At 35.5% G+C, this 22,557-nt stretch overlaps 4 protein-coding genes across 4 annotated transcripts; 3 read left to right on the top strand and 1 right to left on the bottom strand.

Annotated features, from left to right (window-relative positions):
- Window positions 1-404: 404 nt before the first annotated feature.
- Window positions 405-8,488, top strand: LOC126671625 (long chain acyl-CoA synthetase 7, peroxisomal). Its single transcript, XM_050365407.2, has 23 exons — window positions 405-639; window positions 746-806; window positions 892-969; window positions 1,091-1,162; window positions 1,272-1,353; window positions 1,649-1,754; window positions 1,833-1,909; window positions 2,441-2,485; window positions 2,580-2,666; window positions 3,182-3,271; window positions 3,366-3,445; window positions 3,567-3,660; window positions 4,683-4,771; window positions 4,854-4,942; window positions 5,106-5,235; window positions 5,317-5,435; window positions 6,189-6,312; window positions 6,399-6,485; window positions 6,645-6,748; window positions 6,826-6,911; window positions 7,533-7,619; window positions 7,709-7,795; window positions 8,187-8,488. The coding sequence occupies exons 1-23, from the start codon at window positions 516-518 to the stop codon at window positions 8,274-8,276; spliced, it is 2,088 nt and encodes a 695-aa protein (XP_050221364.1). The 5' UTR covers window positions 405-515; the 3' UTR covers window positions 8,277-8,488.
- Window positions 8,471-13,826, bottom strand: LOC126671624 (aminopeptidase P2). The gene is made up of 13 exons (XM_050365405.2): window positions 13,423-13,826; window positions 13,169-13,294; window positions 12,554-12,673; window positions 12,038-12,313; window positions 11,714-11,886; window positions 11,061-11,315; window positions 10,690-10,841; window positions 10,399-10,589; window positions 9,728-9,836; window positions 9,441-9,595; window positions 9,182-9,274; window positions 9,014-9,094; window positions 8,471-8,838 (listed from the first exon to the last, which is right to left on the bottom strand). The coding sequence occupies exons 1-13, from the start codon at window positions 13,753-13,755 to the stop codon at window positions 8,767-8,769; spliced, it is 2,136 nt and encodes a 711-aa protein (XP_050221362.1). The 5' UTR covers window positions 13,756-13,826; the 3' UTR covers window positions 8,471-8,766.
- Window positions 13,827-14,574: 748 nt separating this feature from the next.
- On the top strand, window positions 14,575-17,541 carry LOC126674572 (protein AUXIN RESPONSE 4). The gene is made up of 2 exons (XM_050369048.2): window positions 14,575-15,899; window positions 17,043-17,541. Exons 1-2 carry the CDS (start codon window positions 14,658-14,660, stop codon window positions 17,295-17,297), a joined length of 1,497 nt encoding a protein of 498 aa, XP_050225005.1. The 5' UTR covers window positions 14,575-14,657; the 3' UTR covers window positions 17,298-17,541.
- A 353-nt stretch (window positions 17,542-17,894) lies between these two features.
- On the top strand, window positions 17,895-20,454 carry LOC126675201 (F-box protein At1g55000). Its single transcript, XM_050369808.2, has 2 exons — window positions 17,895-18,345; window positions 19,780-20,454. The coding sequence occupies exons 1-2, from the start codon at window positions 17,926-17,928 to the stop codon at window positions 20,152-20,154; spliced, it is 795 nt and encodes a 264-aa protein (XP_050225765.1). The 5' UTR covers window positions 17,895-17,925; the 3' UTR covers window positions 20,155-20,454.
- The last annotated feature ends 2,103 nt before the right edge of the window (window positions 20,455-22,557 follow it).

The raw sequence follows: 22,557 nt of genomic DNA, 5'->3' as shown, positions 1-22,557 counted from the left end.
TATTTTTTATGTTTAAACACTATTTATATTTAATAGTCCTTTTAAAATTATCATAATAGCTTAATATTAATTCAGGATTTCCAATTTGAAGGGTTATCTTCGGACACGCTCACACACAAAAGGTCACCAACCGTAAAATGCTAAAAATATTATTTTAACATAAATATAATTTAATTAACTTTTAAAAATGATTACTAGTGTATTTTTTTTAAAAAAAAATATACATGTAGACATTGTGTAATTTCTTGTACAAAGAGGCACGTTTGGTTCAGACTCAGCGACCTGATCAAACGACACGAAGTCACAAAACGTCATTTCTATCTTCAAAACAAAGGAAATTAAATTAAAAAAAGGTCAATGTCCCGGCAGCGTGAGCAATCCATAATTTTTGTTTTTATTACCTAAAAAACGGATAAATATTAAAAAATTTGCCATTCTAGTCCAGTATAAAACCTTCCCTCCAAATTTTCCCGAGAAAATTTCTCAGCAATCCGAATTTTCCTGAGAAAATCCTTATGGAATCAACAGCTCACCGTCGTCTCCAAGCTATCCAAGGTCATCTCCTACCTTCTTCCACCGCAGACGATCACTGCAGCTCATCTCTCCAAGCTAACCTCACCGCTTCACAGTTTTCGCACAGTCAGTAATCAAATTATTCTCTCTTCGCTATTACACGCATATACTTCACTAATTACATCACTTACTGCAGTATTTTTTAAAAGTATTTTTGTGAATTTCCGGTCAGGTCAAACATACAGCGTCGTTTTGCCTGAGAAACTGCACACCGGAAAATGGAACGTTTATAGGTATATACAGCTGCTTGATTATTCACTTATCTTTTGTTGTATTGTTTATCCTTTTTGTGAAAATTGTCTGTTATTTTATGTACAGGTCTGCGCGATTTCCATTGAAGCTTGTGAGCAGGTTTCCTGATCATCCTCAGATAGCGACATTATACGATCTCTTTGCGTGAGAATTTCTCTCTGATATTCTTTTATTTAGTTTTTTTTTTAAAAATTAATCATTGGAGTGAAAAAATATGTTGAATGAAGAGTTTGAATAGTTGCTGCTTATAATTTTGTGTATATAGGTATGCTGTTGAAACTTTTGGAGACTACAAATACTTAGGAACTCGAATTAAACAGGATGGAACGATTGGAGAGTAAGTTGCATAGATATAAAGCATATTTGTGCTCTATTGGTTTCTGATATCCAATTCCAATTGTCGAAATGAGAATTTATTCGTTTCTGTTTTTTTTTAATATAAAAAGGTATACATGGATGACGTATGGAGTAGCAGGCACGGCTAGAGAAGCAATAGGTTCTGGCCTTCGTTACCATGGGATTCAAAAGGTCTGTTACTCAAACTCTTTAGGAGAGTGTTTGCAAAGTATTTTAATACCAGAAGAGAGATCAATTGGGTTGTATTTAGTTGATAAATTCCTTTTAGAAAGAATTGAAATCATGTTTGGAAACTCGGAGTTTGCAAAAATTCAATTATATTGAACTCTCTTGCATACGATTTCCATTATGATTTCTAGCTATGTACTAATTCTTTCACTATGTTATTGGCCTCTGCATGGACTTTATAATGAAAGTTTTGTACTTCAACATGTGTTGTCTCATCTGTTGGTGTTTTGTGTGACAGGGAGCTTGCATTGGAATCTTTTTTGTAAATAGACCAGAGTGGCTAATTGTGGATCATGCTTGTGCAGCATATTCGTACATCTCAGTTCCCTTGTATGACACTCTTGGTCAGTCTCTAACTGTTAATAAGCTACTTTTTGGGAAAATTCTTGTCCGCTTCTACATTATTTGATCTCTATTTGCAGGCCCGGATGCTGTTAAGTATGTTGTCAATCATGCCAATGTGCAGACTATCTTTTGTGTCCCAGAGACTTTGAACACTGTCAGTTCTCTATATGCTTCTTTGGTTCATTATCTTATTACTCTCTCAAAATTTGGCAGCTAGGAATTATAGCTGTTTTACAATTTTCTGAATATGTCTTGTCTTCAGTTAGAAAATTTGATACCTTCTCATTTGAATCTAACATGCAAAGTTTAATAGAAATTAATTTGTTATCAATTAGCTGTTATCGAATCAATTTTAACCACGTGTTATTAGATTTTACTAAGTTAATAAGTGAATTACAGCTCCTTCCAGCCAAGTTAACTTTTAACATTTTCCTTTGCTGGCCTTCTTTCTCTCCTTGTGATACATACATCTTAAGAGTAAAACATTTATAAAATTCTTTTAATGTTTTGCCTTGTACTTTTTACTTTGGGAAGCATAAAATACATAACGTTGTAGTTTGAGTTCATGATTATGGTAATGATAATCACGGGTTGAAGCTTGATTCAGTAGAACGTGCATTTTGGCCATTTATTGTATTCAACACGAAGTTGTGCTGAATCTCATTTTCTATTTTTGAACTTGCAGTTGTTGAGCTTCCTAGCTGAGATTCCATCCGTGCGACTTGTAGTGGTCTGTGCTTCAGAATCCTTAAACAAATTCTTAATAACCACTCACAAGACTTCTAGTTCTTTGTTAATTTTTTTTTCTTTTCTATCCATGACAGGTCGTGGGAGCTGAAGATGAACAATTGCCATCACTTCCTTCGACATTTGGAGTCAAGCTTATATCGTATCTAAAACTTCTTGGTGAGGTAATTTTCTTCAATTGCAAATTTCCTTTGTTAGTTTTATAGAACATTGCTATAGTTATGGCAGATAATTAGGCAATTTTTCCTCAGCATATTACTTATTTACTCATTCATCATTGTAAAGTTATGGGAAGTATAAATGTTTTTTTTTTTTAAGTTCTGGGGAGTGTTATAACAACAGGCTTAATCTATTTCTCTTGCTTTGTTTTGTGTTTTTGAATGACTGTGAAATTTCTTCCTTTTAAGCCAAATGGTAAACCTGACGAGCTTGATGGATCGGATATTCCAAACTTTCAAGTTTTTTTCTTCATGTGTGCAAATACATAATCGAGTATATTAATTTTATATTTAATGGAGTTCTTACTAGTAATGAGATTGCTAAGTTTTCCAGCTTTTGAAGTTGTACAGTTGGATTATTCAAGCCTCAAAATAGAACTTCGGTCAACTGTTACTCTTTGCTTTGTAATAAATAGTTATTGAGGTGAAACTCTACTGCCTTATGAATTGTTATCTTCTAGGGCCGCAGTAATTTGCACGCTTTCATGCCCCCTAAACCTGAGGATGCTGCAACCATATGTTACACCAGTGGTACTACTGGGACACCAAAGGTAGGGAATATATTGTGTTTGAAATTTGAAGGCACTTGTTGGATTCTTCAGCTAAAGAGTTGTATCCATAACGATCTATATCTTTTTTGTAAAGGGAGTTGTCCTGACACATGGAAACTTGATTGCCAGTGTTGCTGGTTTCTCTCAGGGAATCATATTTAATCCTTCAGATATGTAAGTTTTGTATATAAATTAATGCATGGCTCAGACCAAGTTCTATCATTGTTGATGTTAAGATGTTCTCTTTTAGAAATGTCCATTCTTTCTTCTAATGAATAACTTTTGTTTTCCACAGTTATATATCCTATCTTCCTTTGGCGCACATATATGAACGGACCAACCAGATTGGGTTAGTTTACTATGGTGTTGCTGTGGGCTTCTATCAGGGGGTATGTGACTCAATTTGGAGATCTTTAGCTGTTCTATTTGTGTAAGGCCTTAATTATGTTAACATTAATGAAGGAAGTGAGTATGAGAGTATTGTATTTAAGCATACTGCTTTCCATCTATTACTTGTTCTCAGCCATATGAAATTTATATTGCAAGTCTAAAGAAGAAACAGCAAGTACATGTTAACTGTGCTGTATTGTACTAATTGTACCTTCACCTAGAGCACCCGATGATGCTTTCAGGCTGTTGCCTAACCTATGGTCCTAAACAAGTGGAGAAGATTTATCCGATTACCATAGTGATCAATGTTATGTGTGCTAATGCCACGATCAATGTTATGTGTGCTAATGCCACGGCTTTATGATAAATTGGGCTTAGTCTCATTTCATATGATAGTATCTTTGAGCCACACATAAGACATATCACAGAAAAGAGGTAGATGATTGAACTTCATTTATAACTATTATGCTTGAATAGAAAGCAGCTTCATGGCATGACAAAATTCATTGTTTACTAGCCCAGTGTTAAGAGTGTGATGTAGCTGGAAATTGTTTGCTTGATGCTACATAAGTGCAACTGAAGTTTCAGAAATTCATTCTAACTGGTAAACTTACCAATTGCGTTCTCCTAGTTTTAGATATCCTGTTTCCATGAAGCGGGAAATATCAAATTTTAGACTATTACTTGTTGAATGTTAAAAGTTCCTTATTTATTGCTGTCTGCATTGTCCAAATTGGATTTCTGTGTGGTTCCATCTGTTAGCCCGTAACTTCATGTTTTCATCGTTGAACTTCAACTATTAATTTGTTGCTTCTCCATTTTGTTCTTCCATAGTCGTTCTCAGGAGAAACAAACTGAGTACATGATAATAGCTTGCAAAACATTGTCTCAGACACTATTAGAGTGACAGTTTATTATAATAAAAACATTTATCAATTCAGCAACAGCTTAGTCAGTTAATTGTAAAGATTTCCCTTCCTGCAAGTGTTTTTTTTAATAGCATTCTTTCTCCCCTTTGCAGGACAATATGAAATTGATGGATGATTTGGCTGCTCTCAGACCAACACTATTTTGCAGCGTCCCTCGGTTATATAATCGTATATATGATGGGTAAGATTGTGACCGGAAGTGGAATGAACTTTCAGTTATGAGCTGTATGGTACTTATGTTCAAATTTAAATAATTATTGCAGAATTATAAATGCTGTCAAGAATTCTGGGATTTTGAAAGAGAGACTATTTAAAGCTGCCTACAATTCAAAGAAGCAAGCCATAATGAGTGGTATGTGACAGTGACTCTCCTGCTTCACCAAAATTTTTAGTTCAGGACACAGTAAATGATTTCTAATTATTGTAAAAGAAACTGAAATTTGGTAGAAATTGCATGGACGCATGCTTGCTCCCATTAAATTGTTTACTCTTTCTGTTTAACATGACTTTTTCAGGTCGGAATCCATCACCAATGTGGGACAAATTAGTATTTAATAAAATAAAAGGAAAGCTAGGGGGACGAGTCCGTTTCATGGGATCAGGTGCTTCACCATTGTTGCCTGAAATAATGGACTTTTTGAGGGTGTAAGTTCATTCTAAATCTAACTTTCATAGTTTATACATCTGTGTGTGCAGCTATGTCATTTACAATATCCACATGTGCAGGTGCTTTGGCTGTCAAGTACTCGAAGGGTACGGAATGACTGAGACTTCGTGTGTGATAAGTATTATGGATCAGGGTGACAATCTATCTGGTCATGTTGGGTCCCCAAATCCTGCATGTGGTTGGTTGTTAACTTTGCTTGGAAACTGATCAAATCCTTTAGTTTACTTTTTGTTTAGGTTCAGCAATTAGTTGCTTGTCATGAGAATATTCTACAATATCAAATTATCGCAAGGAAGCAACTTAACATGGTATCATATTAGCTTATCACTTCAGTGGGCTGTTGCTTGTGCATACTATGTGAAATTGAATTAGTTATAAGAACGTTATGGATTGGAAAAGAATGATTGATTGGTAACCGAAACCGTTAGGATAAGTGGAGAGCTCTTCTTATAAGAAGTGATGAGGGTGACATCATCACACTTTGATGATAGCTTGGAAGCATATTTTATGAGGAGAATAAGACCCTTTGATTTGTATATTTTCAGTATGTTTATGAACGATTCACTGGTATCATTTGAAGCCTTTGTCGGCTCACTTATATGGTTAAACATCTGCACTGCTTGCTAATCATCTATCTAGTGAAACACCCTATCAAGAATCTGAACAGTACCAACCGGTCAAGTTTGGAGCTTGCACCCTGTGCATCTCTTATAGATATAAAAATAATAGAAAAGCTTCATAATTGCACATTAATTTCAGAACTCGAACCATGAATATGGTACTTAGGCATTACACATATCAGGAATCTGAAAGCAATGCTTTAAATATTGTTATATAAATGAATCGAGTTTCCGAGTGTTCCCTGTTGTGCATGCTTGCCTTTTAGATTGTATTAATATGGTCATCTACTTAAACATTTCTTTTTATTCAGAAATAAAGCTGGTAGATGTTCCTGAAATGAACTACACCTCAGAGGATCAGCCATATCCACGAGGCGAAATTTGCGTCAGGGGTCCCACCATATTTCAAGGCTACTACAATGATGCTGTCCAAACGTATTCAACTTTCATACTCTTAAGAGTCTGTCCCTGAATTTACTTGTCAATGTTCAGTCCACCTAACTGCATGCTTAATTGGACAGGAGAGAAGTGTTGGATGATGATGGTTGGTTGCACACTGGAGATATTGGATTGTGGTTACCTGGAGGACGCCTTAAAATTATCGATAGGTCATATTAGTTACCTTGATACTTTAGTCTATAAATAATGCATTTAATAAAATAGTATTTTGATATATTAATCCAATTGTGTGTTTGATCTTAATCCCGGAATCCATGTCCCCTGATAATGCCAATAAATATTGATGCTCAATAGTCAACTTTTGATAGGAAAAAGAACATTTTCAAGCTGGCACAAGGCGAGTACATAGCACCTGAGAAGATTGAAAGTGTATATGCCAAATGCAGATTTGTTTCCCAGTGTTTTATATATGGTAAGGAGGACTTGTTTATGGTTCCTGTATTTGTTCTTAGCTGTAATCAATTCACAAACTGGCAATTGTGTTTGCAGGTGATAGCTTTAACTCCATGTTAGTAGCTGTAGTTGCAGTGGACCCAGATGTGTTGAGAGAATGGGCTGTCTCTCAGGGAATCGAGGTTGGTTTTTTTTTTCTTCCCAGTGATGAATGTGATTTTTATGCAACTCATTTTTAGAAAATTTTAAAGGTGATGTTGATTTTGGAATTTTTATTGTTCTCTGCTATTCAAGTTAACGTTGATGAGAAATATTTCCGAAGTCATAAATTGCTGTCATGTTGTGTTGATAAGATCAACTGGCTGTGAAAACTTATTTTTATCAAAACAATAATATAAGCTGCATTTGGCTTGGTTCGTGTGCATTGGATGACATACTGCAAGTCTGCAACAATTTACCAGACAGTAGCAAGAAATCACCATCAGCTAAACATTCTGCTTATAGCTGGTTTTTTATTGACTATCCATGGATTAGGAGATGCACGAGTTAGTGTCATACTACAAGATGTCATCATGTTTACAGATGCATATTACATTCAATGATTCAGTAATATTATCATTTTTATTTTTTTTATGAGTTAAACATCCAAAAGTTATTATTTAGTTCTTAATAAAAATTGCCAAATTCTTAAATTCTTAAATTTTTCTATTTTGATTCTTCAACTCTGGATCTTATGTGGCTATTTAAAGATCAACATCAAAAAAGTAGTTGAGCCTCCCATTCTTTTTATTATTATTTTGCAGTATGATGATTTAGGACAGCTGTGCAACGACCCAAGAGCAAGGGCAGCAGTTCTAGCTGAAATGGATGAGGTCGGACAGGAAGCCCAGGTAAAAAATTTAAGAGCCCGTGTTTCTCGATATGACATAGTATTAGTTCGCTGCCAGTTATGTACGTTTCATTTCTTGCAATTGTGCAGTTGCGAGGTTTTGAATTTGCAAAAGCTGTAACCTTGGTTCCTGAACAATTTACTTTGGAGAATGGCCTACTGACTCCAACATTCAAGGTAAGGCCGTTGCTTGTTGTGATAAAACTCGACCCTATCATCAAATCCGAGAAAGGAAATAGGTTGAGAGTGACTAGTAATATGATCATATGTTATATACAAGTATACTAACTTAGCAACCTTAAACCATGAGCCAAATGCTTTAAATCAATATTTGTTTCACACTTAATTTGCATTTTAATTTAACGCTATTTTTATGATGAAAGAGATGGTTAAACAAAAGGATTAAATTTAGTTACACTTGAAAATTTAAATAAGTAAATAAATAAAAGGGGGATTTTGTTTAGTGAATGGTATGACTAAACAAATACATGATTTGCCCAGAATCAAATTTTGTGCAAGGGAAACAATATTTCTTGTGTGTATTGTTTTGATTTAAAATTGATTGCAGATAAAGAGGGCTCGGGCGAAGGAATATTTTGCAAAAGCCATATCGAACATGTATGCCGAAACTCCTTCCTCTGATCCATTGTTGCTGTAGATTTAGGGTATCAGCCATCTTTACAGCAGTAAGAGCATCTTTCATTATTGTGGCTCGAGCAAGTTCCTAAATGTGTATAGAAGAGTAATGTATCATAGCCTAGTTGGTGTGTCTGCACCACATTACAATGTTTGACGCGAATCCTTTTGATGTTTCACGAACACTGAATATATATTTTGCTTGAATACGAGTAATTTGATGTTTTACGCAAATTGATTACACTGCTTGAATATACAAATAATTTGATGTTTTATGCGAATTGATTACACTGCCTGAATATACAAATAATTTGATGTTTCACGTGAATAACTTGATGTCTCAAATTATCATATACACCAAAAACTGTAAATTTTCTCTATACTTTTGGAGGAATTTTTTATTTCCTCCCTAAATGCAACTTGGTTGAAGACTGAAGTGCATATTTCACATGTACAATACTTTATGAAGCAACATGTCCGACCCTTGAACATACAAAAATATGAAAGGTGAATCACGGATGGACAAGCGGTCTTGTGTTGTACGAAAGCCATTGACGAGCAGGACCATCAAGCAGTGGTGAAACCTGTAAGATATATGTTAGTTTGTGTAGCTATTTATAATCACCGATTGCTTCTATTTTTCAAAATAATGTCAAGCAAATGAAACAGGCACCAGAACTGTTTAAAGTAATGTTTTCAGAAAGAATCGACAAAAAAAGGCTATAAGCATGTGCATCGTCTGCGGTATGCAATTGTTACCTTCTCCCAAACTTGTGAATGGTAATCATTAAGCCAATCGATCTCAGCAGCAGAGAGCAACGATAACTCTACCATTTTAGTCTGCAATATAACCAGTACGAGGTCTATGACTAGAAACAAAAAATATTTGGATCAGCCACAAATCAATACGAGAATGTTTAGTATTACCTGAATGGGGACAAAAGTCAGTTTCTCAAATCCCAAATACTCTATTCCTCCAAATCGATTTGGAGTCTGAACCTCTTTTACGTGAAGAAGATTCTACAACAGGATAGAATTTTATAAAAAATGGAATAAAAGAACAACCACCGCATTCCAAATTACTTGCACAGAAAAGAGGTCGAGGCAAAAACAGAACAGATAAGTCCATGTCCGTACAATCATGCAGTTCGTAACATGAAATTTGTCTCGCACATTTTTATAGTACCTCGATTCGAATGCCAAAAGCATGATCTTCGTAGTACCCCGGTTCATTGCTCACAATCATGCCTTTCTGCAAGGGAGTAGTATTCCCATACCGAAAGCTAATGCTTTGAGGGCCTTCATGAACATTTAATGCAGCTCCAACACCATGTCCAGTCCCTGGAAGATTATAGGCAAAGAAAAATTATCATCGTTAGAACCTTGTTTTTTTTCCCATTAAATAAAGTACCAATTTCTGAGCTGGCCAAATTTTATTATTCAGATGGATAAGAGAAAAAGCAGGACAAGCACCATGGCGATAGTCGAGCCCTATCTTCCACAAAGAAGAACGAGCAAATGCATCCAACACAAAACCAGGTGTATTTGCAGGGAAAATTGCCTGATCAAGAGCTATATGACCCTGCAATTCGCAGTTATCATAAACAAAATCGTTAATGTAATCATGACAATAAATGCCAAAAGTGGATGTCCTGAATTAGAGGCGTACATGCAGTTCAAATCAAACTCAACTTTTAATTTATTAAATTGAATCAAAGCAAATTTTCAAAAATCTTAAATATATCAAACCGAGTTGAATTAGTTGGTTTGCTTGATTTTTTTCATTTCAATTCAATTTGTACCAAAGTGAACCGAAAGTTTTTCACTTTCAGAATCAAACTGAACCAAATAACTGATATTTTTTTCATAATTTAAAACCAAACTGAACTGAATTTGTCAGTTTGGTTTGGTTTAAGTTTCCGCACACTCCTATACTGAATGGTAGAAGATTGAAGATACTGCCCACGCATTTGCACTCAAATTCAAAATAAGGGAGACGAATCGACGATTCTTACAGGCCTAAACATCTCCTATGCGTTATTAGTAACCTACAAGGACATTTAATATCTGTCCGAGGCCTTCATATTACTAGAAACAAATGGACATCTATTATATAAGATGCAGAGTCAACAGAAGTTCAGCACCTGTAAAACTCGGGTGAAGCATTCTTTCTCCCGTGCAGTAGGTTCACTAAAGTGCACGGTCCTGGTTACGTCAGTTGTTCCATCAACATATTGAGCTCCACTATCTAACAAGAATAACTTTTTCGGACTGACAACACTACAACTACCTGGCTCAGGATTGTAGTGTATGATGGCACCATTTGCACCTGAACCTGTAAGATAGATTATGTAGCGCAACTGAAGAACGGATATTGACAACAAGTATTTTGAATAAGAACTGTTTAAAGAGAGTACAAAAGAAGCAGCTTATACCACTTATTGTATCAAAGCTAGTATCCAGAAAGCCCTGTTGCTTCGAACGAAATTCAAGAAGTTTATCAGAAACATCCACTTCTGTCAGTCCCAAGTCCTTATGAATTTCCTCTTCCAGCCAGGCCCAAAATTGTGCTAGAGCAGCTGCATCCCTGCATATTGGCATTTTAAGAAGCCAAGAAATTATAAAGGTTATGTCATATTTATTTCTGTTAATGACGATATATACACAGATATATTAAATAAGGAAAATCTCGACTCGACTTAATTAGCCTTAAGCCGCAAGCTAATTAGGGTTGAATTCTCATTTTCGCATGTATAATACTAAAATCCATAAAAGTGAAGTTAAAGAAAAAAATAGTAGCTAGTACCTTAAGTGGGAATTTCGCATGCCATCCAACTCAGCTGGATTCTTCAATGCTTTTGCCAGAGATACAGGTGATGCTCTGTAAACTCCACAAGGACCCCAGGATTGGCCATTGGACCCATTATATATATCATTCTTACTGTCACTTTTTTTTCCAAGGTTCTCGAGATGCCTATCACAGGCAGACCTATAGGTGTTTACTATAGCAGCATTAACAGATGATGTATCCAGCCAAAGTTCAGCCCCATGTGCAGCCAACCTGAAACAGGGAGCCGAGACCATAAGTTAGATAAAAAAGGTTAACACAGCAAGTGTACAGCTTAAATTGAGAAAGGAAACGCATAAGGCCAGCCAGAAACACACAATCGTGTCATAGCAAGCCACACATCTCAATAGGCCTTAATTTGCAAGCTCAGATTAACGGGCATAGCTCATATGCCACAGCTGCTAGTTCCACATACTTATACATGCAAAATTCACATTAATGCCATGGTCTAGTTATAGAAGTGCAGGCAATTTTGTACATGTCCAAAACTGGGAAGCAAAGAGAACCTGTTCTTTTCTAAGATGTTAAAAGAATTGTGACCTCTTCTTTAAGTGTGGGCAGTGTAGCAAAAAATGTTGCCACTGCTTAAGCGTAAAAGCTGTGAGACTAACCTTTCTATCTCAGGTAGGATGGCATCATAAGGCTTCAACTCAACACCAGCATTCTTCAAATGTTTCAACACTTCAGGAGTGACTTTAGAATTGTCCACAAATAATTTGGCTCCATCAATCTCCACAATTAAGTATGCATACATAACTGGTGAATGAGGTACATCAGCCCCTCTCTGCAAAGTATTATTAAATTAGTCATAAATTCTTCCACGGCCTTTTCATTATTTTACATTTGTTAATTACCAGAAGTTTCATTCAAGTGGAATCTCCATTCTTTTGTTAAAGATCAAATGAAACTAGGCAAAGTTGGTTAATAAATATTACCAAGTTCAGCAGCCAAGCAATTTCATCAAGCATAGAAATAACAATTGCAGATGCACCAGCATCAAGGAGCTGAGACCTCAGGGAAGACAACTTCGATACTACATCCACTCCAGCATACTCAATGCCATGCATCCTAATTGGGTTTTTTGGAGGTTTTGGCCTAGAATCCTTCCAAATATCGTCCACGAGATTCATATCATATAAGTATATCAATTGGTGATTCCTCTTAGCTATCGCATCCTTCAATTCCACAGCAACATCAAAAGAAAAAAGAAACTGCTCCCTTCACAAAGTCAAAGACAACGTCGCATCATATATTTGGAATGGTGAAGAATGTCAAAGTGAATACAGATTAAAAGATTAAAGGTCTAGGTGGAAAAGAAACGTTAAAACAAGCAACCATGTAAAAGAAATGAGGGAGAACCTCATTACATTGTGCAGATGGTCAAAATCATTAGTCAAACAAATGACTGAAAAAATAGGAATAGTAAGCCAGAGGGTTGAGAAATTGCTCACCGGATCAATACCAACTTTGGCTCCGGGAGGCAAGACATCATTAAGCCACTCAATTGTAGTTGGAACGCCAGGATTACCAGCCCGCATAAGGCTCCAACTAGAGTTCAACTGCTTCTCAGCCTAATAACAAAAGCAAAGAAATTGAACAATCTTTTTCTGGTCTTCCATTCTAACAGGAATATAAAGGATTAATTGCAAAATAAATTATGATATTTAGCTTGTTTTGCAATTACAACACGAATTTTGAATCTTGACAATATCAGACACGGACTATCAATTTTTTAAAATTCAAAACACTGAGCAATATTTCGATAAAAAGATGCTCATATGGATGTCGGAACGGTGTATATTCTAGTGTCCACATCACCAATTCTTTTAACCAAAATTCTTTGGTATTCTGAATTGCAAAAATGATAGTCCGTATCCGACATTACCAAGATTTAACGTCCATGTCGTAATTGCAAAACACGCTAAAGTTCAGAATATGATTTTTCAATTCACACTAGTAACAATCACCCCTTTCATGTTTCAGTTACATAATTAAGCTATAGAAACTTAATTCTGCTAAATCTGTTGATAATTCAAACAGTTACAGAGCTAATTAAAGCAGCATACCTGAAGAAAATAACGACCATCAGTCCAAAGCGCAGCTTTCTCTTTAGTGACAACAGCAGTGCCAGCACTACCAGTAAACCCTGATATATAACCTCTCCTCATATAGCATTCAGCAATAAATTCACTCTTCACAACCACAATCAAAAGGCAAAATTACAAATTAGTACTAAAAACAAACATTCGCAACAAGAACACCCATTTCAATCCAATCAAAAACACACCAAAAAAGCACCAAGCTTTACAAGAATTACAACCTGATGAGCATCTTGAGAAGGTATAATATAGGCATCAATACCAATTCCAGGCTTGGAGAAAAGCTCACGAAGAGCCCTTAATTTCTCATCTGGTTCTGATTTAAAAGTGTGATTCTTTCTGATTTGTGAAGAGGGTTTTGCAGTGATTGAGCTGCAATTTCTTATTAATAATGGGGAATATGTTGAATTAGTGTTGAATACTGGGTTGGTGATGGTTCTGGTATTTGCAAAAAAGGACCTGGAAAATGAAGTTGATATGAAACGAGTGTAGAGAGAGCGGGAAGATTGAGTTAGAGAGAGAGGCTGCATCGTTGGTGATGTTAGTGAGTGCATCGTAGCTGAATCATTTCACAGAAATTGAGAGGTAAAGATAAGATTTTTCTCTTCACTGGTTTGTTAAGGAACAAATGAACAAGATGATACAAAACGTCGACGTATCAATAGAAAAAAATGTACTTACGAAAAACAATCATTTTGCCCCCTGAACTTGAAATAAAAGCTCAATTAAGATCGTATTTATGTTTTTTCAAAAAGAAAACATCCTGAATTTGATTGTTTGACTCATTTTACTCCTTCAGCTTCATATTGTCTAATAATTTTCCATCCAACAAAGGTTCGTTTTGTCCTTTTAATCTGAAATAAAAGATCAAATAAAGAGTTCATTTTACGGGCTTTCAACAAAAACACTTTTAAAATAGGTGTTTCAGACAAAACCATCCTCAAGATAAGCGTTTTATTCATTTTATCCCGTCAATTTCAAATGATCCAATAGTTTGTTACCACCTCTAATCACTTTTTAGTTTATACCACCTCAGTTAAAAAGGTAAAATGAGCCAAGTAATTTATTTGTGAGTGTTTTTTGTCCAATAACATAAACTTTTGTTCTTAATTGATATTTTCTTTTTAAATTAGAATAAACCTTTGTCGATTTTCTATCATATCAACTCTAGTATGTATAAAAATTTCCAATCAATTTTAACACATTGTCTTAGAGGGTAAAACGAGTTAAAATGCGAATTTAAGGAATTTTTTAAAAGCCATGAATTTGATTTTAATTAATATTTTGTGCCAAATTTAAGGGTTAAAATAAACCTTTTGTCACTTTTCAACTTTTAGTATACGGTGCCGTTATGTAAAAGCTAGAAAAATTTGAAACTTTTTGATAATCTTTGAACATATACAGTACAGAGATCTTTAGTTAGATCCATCTTCAAAAGCATCAAAATTCCCCGACAATGGCAATAATCACAGAAGAACAAGAACCAGACCAAAACCTAAGAAACAGAAAACCAAAAAAACAACAAACTTCACCACAATCAAAACCCAACAAATCAGAAATTACTACACAAGCTCAAGCTCAAGCTCAAACTCAAACTCAAACTCAAACTCAAACCAACCCATTTGTTTTCTGGTTCTACTTAACACTTACAGTCTCACTAGTCACACTCCTAACCATCACTCTCTCTTCACTAACTTCATCATCATCAGACCCTAAATCCTTTTTCCTCTCACTTTCACCTCCATTACGCCACCATTACTCCCAAGGCCGTACAATCAAAGCCCACCTAGCTAAAAATCAACCACCCACTGAGATTTTCACTGTGGAGAGTGGAAAGTTAGGTTCTTTGTCTGAGAAAGTTGTGATTGTTCATGGGTTTGGTCTTAGTTCATTTTCTTACAAGAAAGTTTTAAGCTTTTTGAATTCTAATGGGGTTCATGGGGTTGGGTTTGATTTGCCTGGAAATGGCTTTTCTGATAAATTTATTGATGTTCTTGTAGAGAGAGGAAATGGTGTTCTTGAGAGGTTTTTTGATGCTTATAATTTGATTAGAGAGAAGGGTGTTTTTTGGGCTTTTGATAACATGGTTGAGACTGGTGAGGTTCCTTATGAAAAGATTATGTCTCATTATAGTAGTTTGAAGACTGTTGCTAAGCCTATTGTGTTAGGGAGTGACGAAATGGGGAGGGTTTTAGGGGAGGTTATAGAGACAATGGGGTTAGCTCCTGTGCATTTGGTTTTGCATGATTCGAGTTTCGGGATGGTGGCGAATTGGGTCTTGGAGAATTTGGAGTTGGTTAGGAGTGTTACTATTGTTGATGCTGGGTCGAAGCCGGCTTTGCCTTTGTGGGTTCTGGAAATGCCTGTAGTTAGAGAGATTGTTTTAGGGTCGAATTTTGCGTATCGGAGGTTGGTTGAGGTGTGTTGTTCGAAGGGGGTTGGTGGTTTGGATTTGGAGGCGAATAGAATGGTTTTGAAAGGTAGAGATGGGAGGAGAGCTGTTGTGGGTTCAGGACAGAAGTTGAATTCTAGCTTTAGTGTGGTAGAATGGGGTGGTTTGGATGGTGTAAAGGGATTGCCTATTCAGGTGATTTGGTCTAATAGTTGGTCGAAAGAGTGGAATGACGAGGGGCGTAAGATAGCTGAGGCGCTTCCACATGCCAAATTTGTTTGGCACTCCGGTGGACGGTGGTCTCAGGTGAGGGTTTCTTTTATTATTTAGATTCCTAAAGTAATTGTGTAACTTAAACTGCATTTGGTTTCTTATAAATGTGGCAAGTTCTTGAATGATGATTAGTAGATTTGTTGTAGCTGCGACTCAACAATTTAACTGTTTTTAGAATCTGCAGTGATTGGTTCTGGGGCAGGATGTAAATACGCATGACCCTGGTGTCTAACTTGTGATCATAGTGTTTATTAGTGAGGTCAACCAATTTTGAATTAGTTGAGAATAATTAGAATTTAGCAAGTGCTGGTAGCTGTTTAGGAATTGGATGCTGATATTAGATTGAGCATCTTATTCATCAGGAGGTAACAACAATGATAAAATGATTACTTAGTATCATGTCTTTTGCCATATTCTATGTTGCACAAAAACTTCTCGAGTAATGTGGAGATTTGTTTTGTCTTCCGCTCTGCGAATATGCTTGCTCACAGTATGGCAAAAGCGACATATTCTTGGCCTGGGCGTAGGGAATGTTGGGAACCACCTGACTTTGTTAAGGATGCAATCCTCTCTGATTTAATGCAATAGAAGTTCACTTTGTTTGTCAAAAAAGGTAGAACTGAAAAGGTGTATGTATACATGACAGCATGAGTATGCGTTTTGTTTTTTTGTCCTCTGTAATCTTTTTGAACTTTGAACATAAATTTTTCTGAAGCTATTATTATAACATGTAAACATTAGAGTTGTTGTGCCTGGAAATGATCGATCCACTAAATACGCACTTCAAGCAGAAAATTTTCTAAGCAGGTGTAAGCAAAATAATTTTGTTCGTCAGACAACGGCTTAGAATAGACTGTGTGTCTGTCTGGCTATCTGCCCTTGGGAATAAGGTGTCTTGATTTCAACGAATGCTTGAAAATGCTAATCTGATCTTACAAACTATTATTCACTTCTCTGAGTACCACACCAGTCTTCTTAGTGTCCTATGCTCTGAACCCACAACTTAGCGCATGCTCAACCCAGTATGCATGACTTGACCCGATATATTGGAGATGAATAATAATGTTCATCTTCTTTTGATTATTGTCATTGTTCTCAGATGTTGCATGGAATATATCTGTAGGTTCCTGTATTTGAATTATAATTCAGTTTTATTCCTGGTGTTGGTGATTTCAGGAAGATGCTGCAGATGAAGTAGCTGACAATATCGTCAAGTTTGTATCCTCTTTACCGAAGTCAGTCAGGAAAGTCGAAGAAGAACCAATACAAGAGCACATCCAAAAAATGTTCGACGTAACAAAAGAGGGCGGCGATAACCATCATCATCATCACCATGGTCACGGTGACCATGATCACCATCACGGTCATGCTCATATCTATGCACCAGGCTACATGAACTCGTTCGGCCTTGACCATGGATGGGGCACTTGATCTAATTTCTCCATCCGCCATCAAACTCTTGTTTTACGACTTAGAGTTGGAATTCTAACATAGACATTATCCATTATTCCTAGTGTGCTATATTTTTTGTGTGTATTGTTCCTTGATATGCTGTTTGTATTGTACAACTTTCTTCTTCAATGGTTAGCTTCTGTAGTACAAGGGAAAAAAAGCTAAAAATGTATGCAAGTTGTGGTGAAATTTTAATGAGCTAAGGTTTAATTTGGTCCCTAAATTTGTAATTTGGACTTAAATTGCTCATTTTCAGCTAGTTTAATCTACTAAGGATAATATTTTTTATTTTTAGGTTAATTAAGGACAAAATTATGTATTTTTCGGTCAAAGGATAAAACTGCGGTCTTAGAATTTCTTCATATTACCTAAAAATTGAATTATGTTTAATTCATTAAAATATTTGAGAGTGAACTGTTTGACCTCGAGTTACAAGTTCGTTACCGCATTGACCCCATATTCAAATTTTAATCAATTTGATATGTGCATAGGTTTAGGGGTTAAATTGATATATAATTCAGTTTAGGGACATATTTGAACCTTTTTCCTTTCAATTTCAACCTCTCCTTTTTTTTCTCTCTTACTTTATCTCTCTAAAAACAAATCAATGGGCTGCTGTGGTGACACAGACGAAGAAGACGACCGAGTCCCTAACAATCTCACACAACCCCTAATCCCATCCGATTCATCATCCGACAACTCGGCCGAGTCACTCACCATTATTTCCCCAATGAATTCTCACTTCACGGCGCTCACGTGTCCGGACACCCTCCGTTTAATCTTCGAGAAGCTGCCGGTTGCTGACCTGGCGAGAGCCAGCTGCGTTTGCAGGGTGTGGAAAACGGTGTCGTCTGAGGATGCAGTAGTGAAAACTGCGTTTATGAGGCCGTGGAAATTGAAGGGTATAATTGGAAAACCGGTGACCGGAGGTAGTTTTTGGAGAGATGGGTTACGGAAATTTGCTATTTCTCATAAGATTGGTAAAGGTGATACTGTTGCCGGTCTTGCTGTTAAATATTCTGTTCAGGTATTTTAAAGTTTTTATTTTTTTAATATTTCATTTAGTGATTTAAGATGGTAGCTTTGTTATGGAGTTTTTAGTCATTAATTACCTCTTTAAAGAGTAAAATTGGACTCGTTATCTCAAATTTTAAGACGGTTTGATAATGCTTGAGTGGCTCATTCAATCACCGTGTCCCGTTCCGGAAACGTTTTAGACGTGATTTTTCAGACTCGAAACTTCAATTTTTAGATAGAAAACCATAAAACACCGTTTTGCTGTGTCTGTGTCCAAGTGTTGTGTTTCCCGTGTCCGTGCCCGTGTCGGTGCTACCTTTTAGATGATGCTTGAGGATTCATTTGTGCCAAATCTAGTAAATTTTGAAAATGGAAGTGAGCAAACGAATTGATGTTTGAGCGATGTTAGAATAATTAATCATATAATTCTTATCTCAAATTAAGAAGGTAGAAGATATGGAGGCGGATATGCTTGAGTGCTCAATTTAATAGGAATGTAGAATGGAAGTATAGTGAAGGTAATTAGGTTTTTTAATTGTTAGAGAGTTGGTTGAATAATAAAGGTAATTTGGGTTCAATTTGTAACTTGTAAGGTTGGTGATTGATGAGCTCGGATCCACGCTTTTTGATAGAGGTTATTACTCTTACTATTTTCTGCTTTAAATCTTCATTTGTTCTGATAGCTTGCAAGAGTGGTGGATGATTTACAAAGGGTTACCAAATGTATGTTAATCATTGTGCTTAGGTATTAAAAAGAAAGAGTTGCAGAAAGGTTTTGTAAGTTATTGTAATGTAAGATTTGGACTTTTATGCAAAATTATGGCTATGGGGCTAATTAAGCACTAAACTAACTAGATTTTGAACACAAGTCTAAAAGTTAAGTAAGACACCAAGTTGTATTGTTTATTTGGTAGATGTTGTGAGCCTTATTAATTCAAAATGATCGAGCGGCTGCCAGCCTATGTTGGTTTGGAGTGGAGAGTTAGCCTGCACCGCAGCTTAAGTTCGGTTTCTGACTCGACTTTGACTTTTGAAGGAAAGTTATGGCCCAATGGTGATATTAGTGAGGCAATCTGATCAGCTGAATTGTAACTCGTAGTTGGGAATAGACTATAAATATGTGTTTTTGTCAGTTTTTAATTATTAGAATAATTCTTCTTTTGATACGAACAATCAACTTGGAAAAGAAGTTTCAAGATAAGCTTAATTCAGGACCTTCCTGCAAAAAAATAATAATCAGGAATGCCAAAATGGTATTATTGCTAGTAGCAGCTAGGTGGGGATGAATCTAAAATTTGAGCTTAAAGTTCTCTTCCTTCAAAACACCCAATTACAACTGTTTTGACTTGAAATCCAACTTCCTTAAGCATAATGTTTAATGTTTTATTTCTCTTTGGTAAGATTATAATTTATAAGGTTTTTTAACATTGTGAACTCTCTGCAGGTAATGAACATAAAACGATTGAATAACATGATGAGCGACCATGGTATTCATTCAAGGTATAGGTTATTAATCCCTCTAAGCAGTCCAGACCTTCTCATAAACAGCACATGCTACATCGAGCTGGATGCATATGCAAACAGGGAAGTGGCGGTGTTGTATCTAGACGGCGAGCCTGATAAATCGCATAGCTTTATGCCAAATCGGAGAACCTCTGACTACGGCAAGAAAAAGATACTTGAGTCTATAAAGAGAAGCATGCAAATCGATGATGGTACTGCTCAATACTATTTGTCTGTATCAAATGGCGACCCGCGAGCTGCAATCAACCAGTTGTCTGAAGACCTTAGATGGGAGAGGCGGGCGGAGTTGAGCTAGCCGGAAATTGAAAGTTGGCAAAGGAATTAATTCAAGTGTATACCTGTAATTCTGTGCACATTGATGATGATGAAGCCAGTCTGACTGTTTGGCTGACATGGCTTGCTTCAAGCCTTCACTAATATGTTACTTGTATTTGTAAATGTGAAGCACATACTTGCTGGGTTGATTTCAACCGCTCTATTGTATGTTTGTATTTGTGAGATAAATTCTGTTTATTGTTGAGCTTTAGCGGGTTCGTATTAAAAAAACGTGTGAAGAATTGGAAATTACTTATTGCAAAGTGAACTTCTTTCTGCAGCAGTTCGCAATACAACTCGCTAGCGTGTGCATTCGATTTGATTTGATGAGTTCGGTTTCGTTTCATATTATACAAAAAAATTGGTTCTTCATTCGGTTTTGGACATTATAATTTTAATTATGTTCTTATATAAATTGAATTGGTTTTTTTGGGTTTGAAACATTTTAATTCCTTAAATTTTATGATTGGTTTGGTTTTGAAAAAAATCATTTGGTTTGGTTTGAATTAAATGCACAATCCTACAATTCAATCATCTTTGGAAGGTCCAACAAATCACATTAAATTAAATAATATTCGATTGAAACTGTTTTATTATGTTTAATCGTATTTAAAATAAACTAAAAATGTAAATACAAACTCAATTCTCTATCTCAAACATCAGACCCTTTTTTTAGGGTTAGAATGTAATTAAAGTATGAAATCAATGATAATATTATTATAGCACAAATGAATTTAGAATTGATATAGGTTATCATTTAAGTATTTTTCATGGTTTAATATTATTGGATTCAATGGTTGTGTATCCGTTCGTAGCAAAAAAAATTTGTTGGAGGGCTATCTTTAAAATATAAATTTATTTTTTGATGAATTAAAATAAAATAAAATATAAAATTATAATCGATAATTTTCTTATGTCAATCAAAATGGAGTTCATAATTATAACTCACTTTATAAAAACTTATGCTTCCAACCACCTTCGACCAGAGCGGACGCATGACTCCGCTGGTGGATAGCTCTGCCACGGTTCCATAAGATATTACCAATACAGTACCATTACGAAAAAACTTTCTTTAAAAGAATCAAAGATTTAGACCGTGATAAAAAAAATTGCTTACGATCAAGACCGGTGAAATAAATTTATAGATGCCACGTACTTTCGCATTTACATCGGTAAATTAAAATTAATGTGGTTGTTTTCATATATGTATGAAAATTAAAATTTAGGTACCAAGGAAGGTGGTGACCAAGTTCAACAACCAATTTTATGCATGAAATTGACTTCAGTCTTTTTAGATGATTTCAAAGTAAACTTAGTCCTATTTTTGTGTGGACAAAGTATTGTATTGATTAATTTTTTCTTTTTTAAATAGTACTGAATAAATTTAAAACTAACTAATAGACCCAAATCAATGTATGTGAATCCAAAGAAATAGTCTATCTTTGAAATATATAATGATTTAGCATAATATTATTCCAAATTGTGATAATCTGGTAATTACTTCAATTGATTATCATTTTTGCTTAATTAATTGAATTAACTTGATACTTATGATCAAACTAGTTTGTTTATGTTTCCCTTCAAAAATAATTGAAAGTATATATTATAAGTCTACCAACCCCATGTTTCATTATCAAGTGGCATTTTAGAGTTTAGACTAGAACTTGTAATTGTTTTTTTCTACTATTTTTGTTCACATTACCAAAAAGATTAATTCCTCCATTCCGTACAGATAACCAAACATAACTTTTATAAAAGTTTACAGAGTTGTTAAATATGGTTAATTTATTAAAAATATTCCTATGGTGCTCTTAAATTTTTAAAAATTGAATTATTATAAAATCACTATATGTAATTGCATATAGAGGTGGCCATGGGCCGGGTCAGCCCGTGAACCGGCCCGATCAAACCCGGCCCGGAACCGGTCAAATCCGGAACCGGACTAAAACCGGTCCGGAACCGTACAAAGGGCGGTTCGATCCGGTTCCAGATTTGTTGAACCGTGAACCGGCTGTTTCGGGTCGGAACCGGCGGTTCAAGGGTCGAACCCGTTGATAAAAAATATATATATTATATCTTTATCATATAATATATTTACTTTTACAATAAAATATATGTTATAGTTAAATTTTTGGTTAATTTTTTAAGTTTTTTTAAAAAAATCTTTATTTTCTTGTAATACTATCTCAATGAGTTATTTTATTGTTAATTTACATTTTTTTAGTAATTATATTTAAATTATATTTAAAATTTTTTTCTAAACCGTCCTAAACTGGAACCAGAACCGTCCGGTTCCGAACCGTCATGGAACCGTCTCTTAGGCGGTTCCGGACCGGTTCCACTTTTTTATAAACCGTGATCCGGCGGTTCGGTTCGGAACCGC

This window comes from Mercurialis annua, linkage group LG3 (genome assembly GCF_937616625.2).
Source record: "Mercurialis annua linkage group LG3, ddMerAnnu1.2, whole genome shotgun sequence".
Taxonomy (NCBI): Eukaryota; Viridiplantae; Streptophyta; class Magnoliopsida; order Malpighiales; family Euphorbiaceae; genus Mercurialis; species Mercurialis annua.
This window is presented reverse-complemented; position numbering and strand designations above follow the sequence as displayed.

What these genes read in the sequence shown, in the direction of transcription:
- LOC126671625 (XM_050365407.2), top strand. Translation starts at nt 516, where the DNA reads ATGGAATCAACAGCTCACCGTCGTCTCCAAGCTATCCAAGGTCATCTC. An exon ending in TCCCTTGTATGACACTCTTG is followed by an intron (nt 1,755 to 1,832) that starts GTCAGTCTCTAA and finishes CTCTATTTGCAG; the next exon opens with GCCCGGATGCTGTTAAGTAT. An exon ending in ATAATGGACTTTTTGAGGGT is followed by an intron (nt 5,236 to 5,316) that starts GTAAGTTCATTC and finishes CCACATGTGCAG; the next exon opens with GTGCTTTGGCTGTCAAGTAC.
- LOC126671624 (XM_050365405.2), bottom strand. Translation starts at nt 13,755, where the DNA reads ATGCACTCACTAACATCACCAACGATGCAGCCTCTCTCTCTAACTCAA. An exon ending in ATGGTCGTTATTTTCTTCAG is followed by an intron (nt 12,674 to 13,168) that starts GTATGCTGCTTT and finishes TTTTGTTATTAG; the next exon opens with GCTGAGAAGCAGTTGAACTC. An exon ending in AGGGCTCGACTATCGCCATG is followed by an intron (nt 9,596 to 9,727) that starts GTGCTTGTCCTG and finishes ATAATCTTCCAG; the next exon opens with GGACTGGACATGGTGTTGGA.
- LOC126674572 (XM_050369048.2), top strand. Translation starts at nt 14,658, where the DNA reads ATGGCAATAATCACAGAAGAACAAGAACCAGACCAAAACCTAAGAAAC. An exon ending in CCGGTGGACGGTGGTCTCAG is followed by an intron (nt 15,900 to 17,042) that starts GTGAGGGTTTCT and finishes TGGTGATTTCAG; the next exon opens with GAAGATGCTGCAGATGAAGT.
- LOC126675201 (XM_050369808.2), top strand. Translation starts at nt 17,926, where the DNA reads ATGGGCTGCTGTGGTGACACAGACGAAGAAGACGACCGAGTCCCTAAC. An exon ending in CTGTTAAATATTCTGTTCAG is followed by an intron (nt 18,346 to 19,779) that starts GTATTTTAAAGT and finishes AACTCTCTGCAG; the next exon opens with GTAATGAACATAAAACGATT.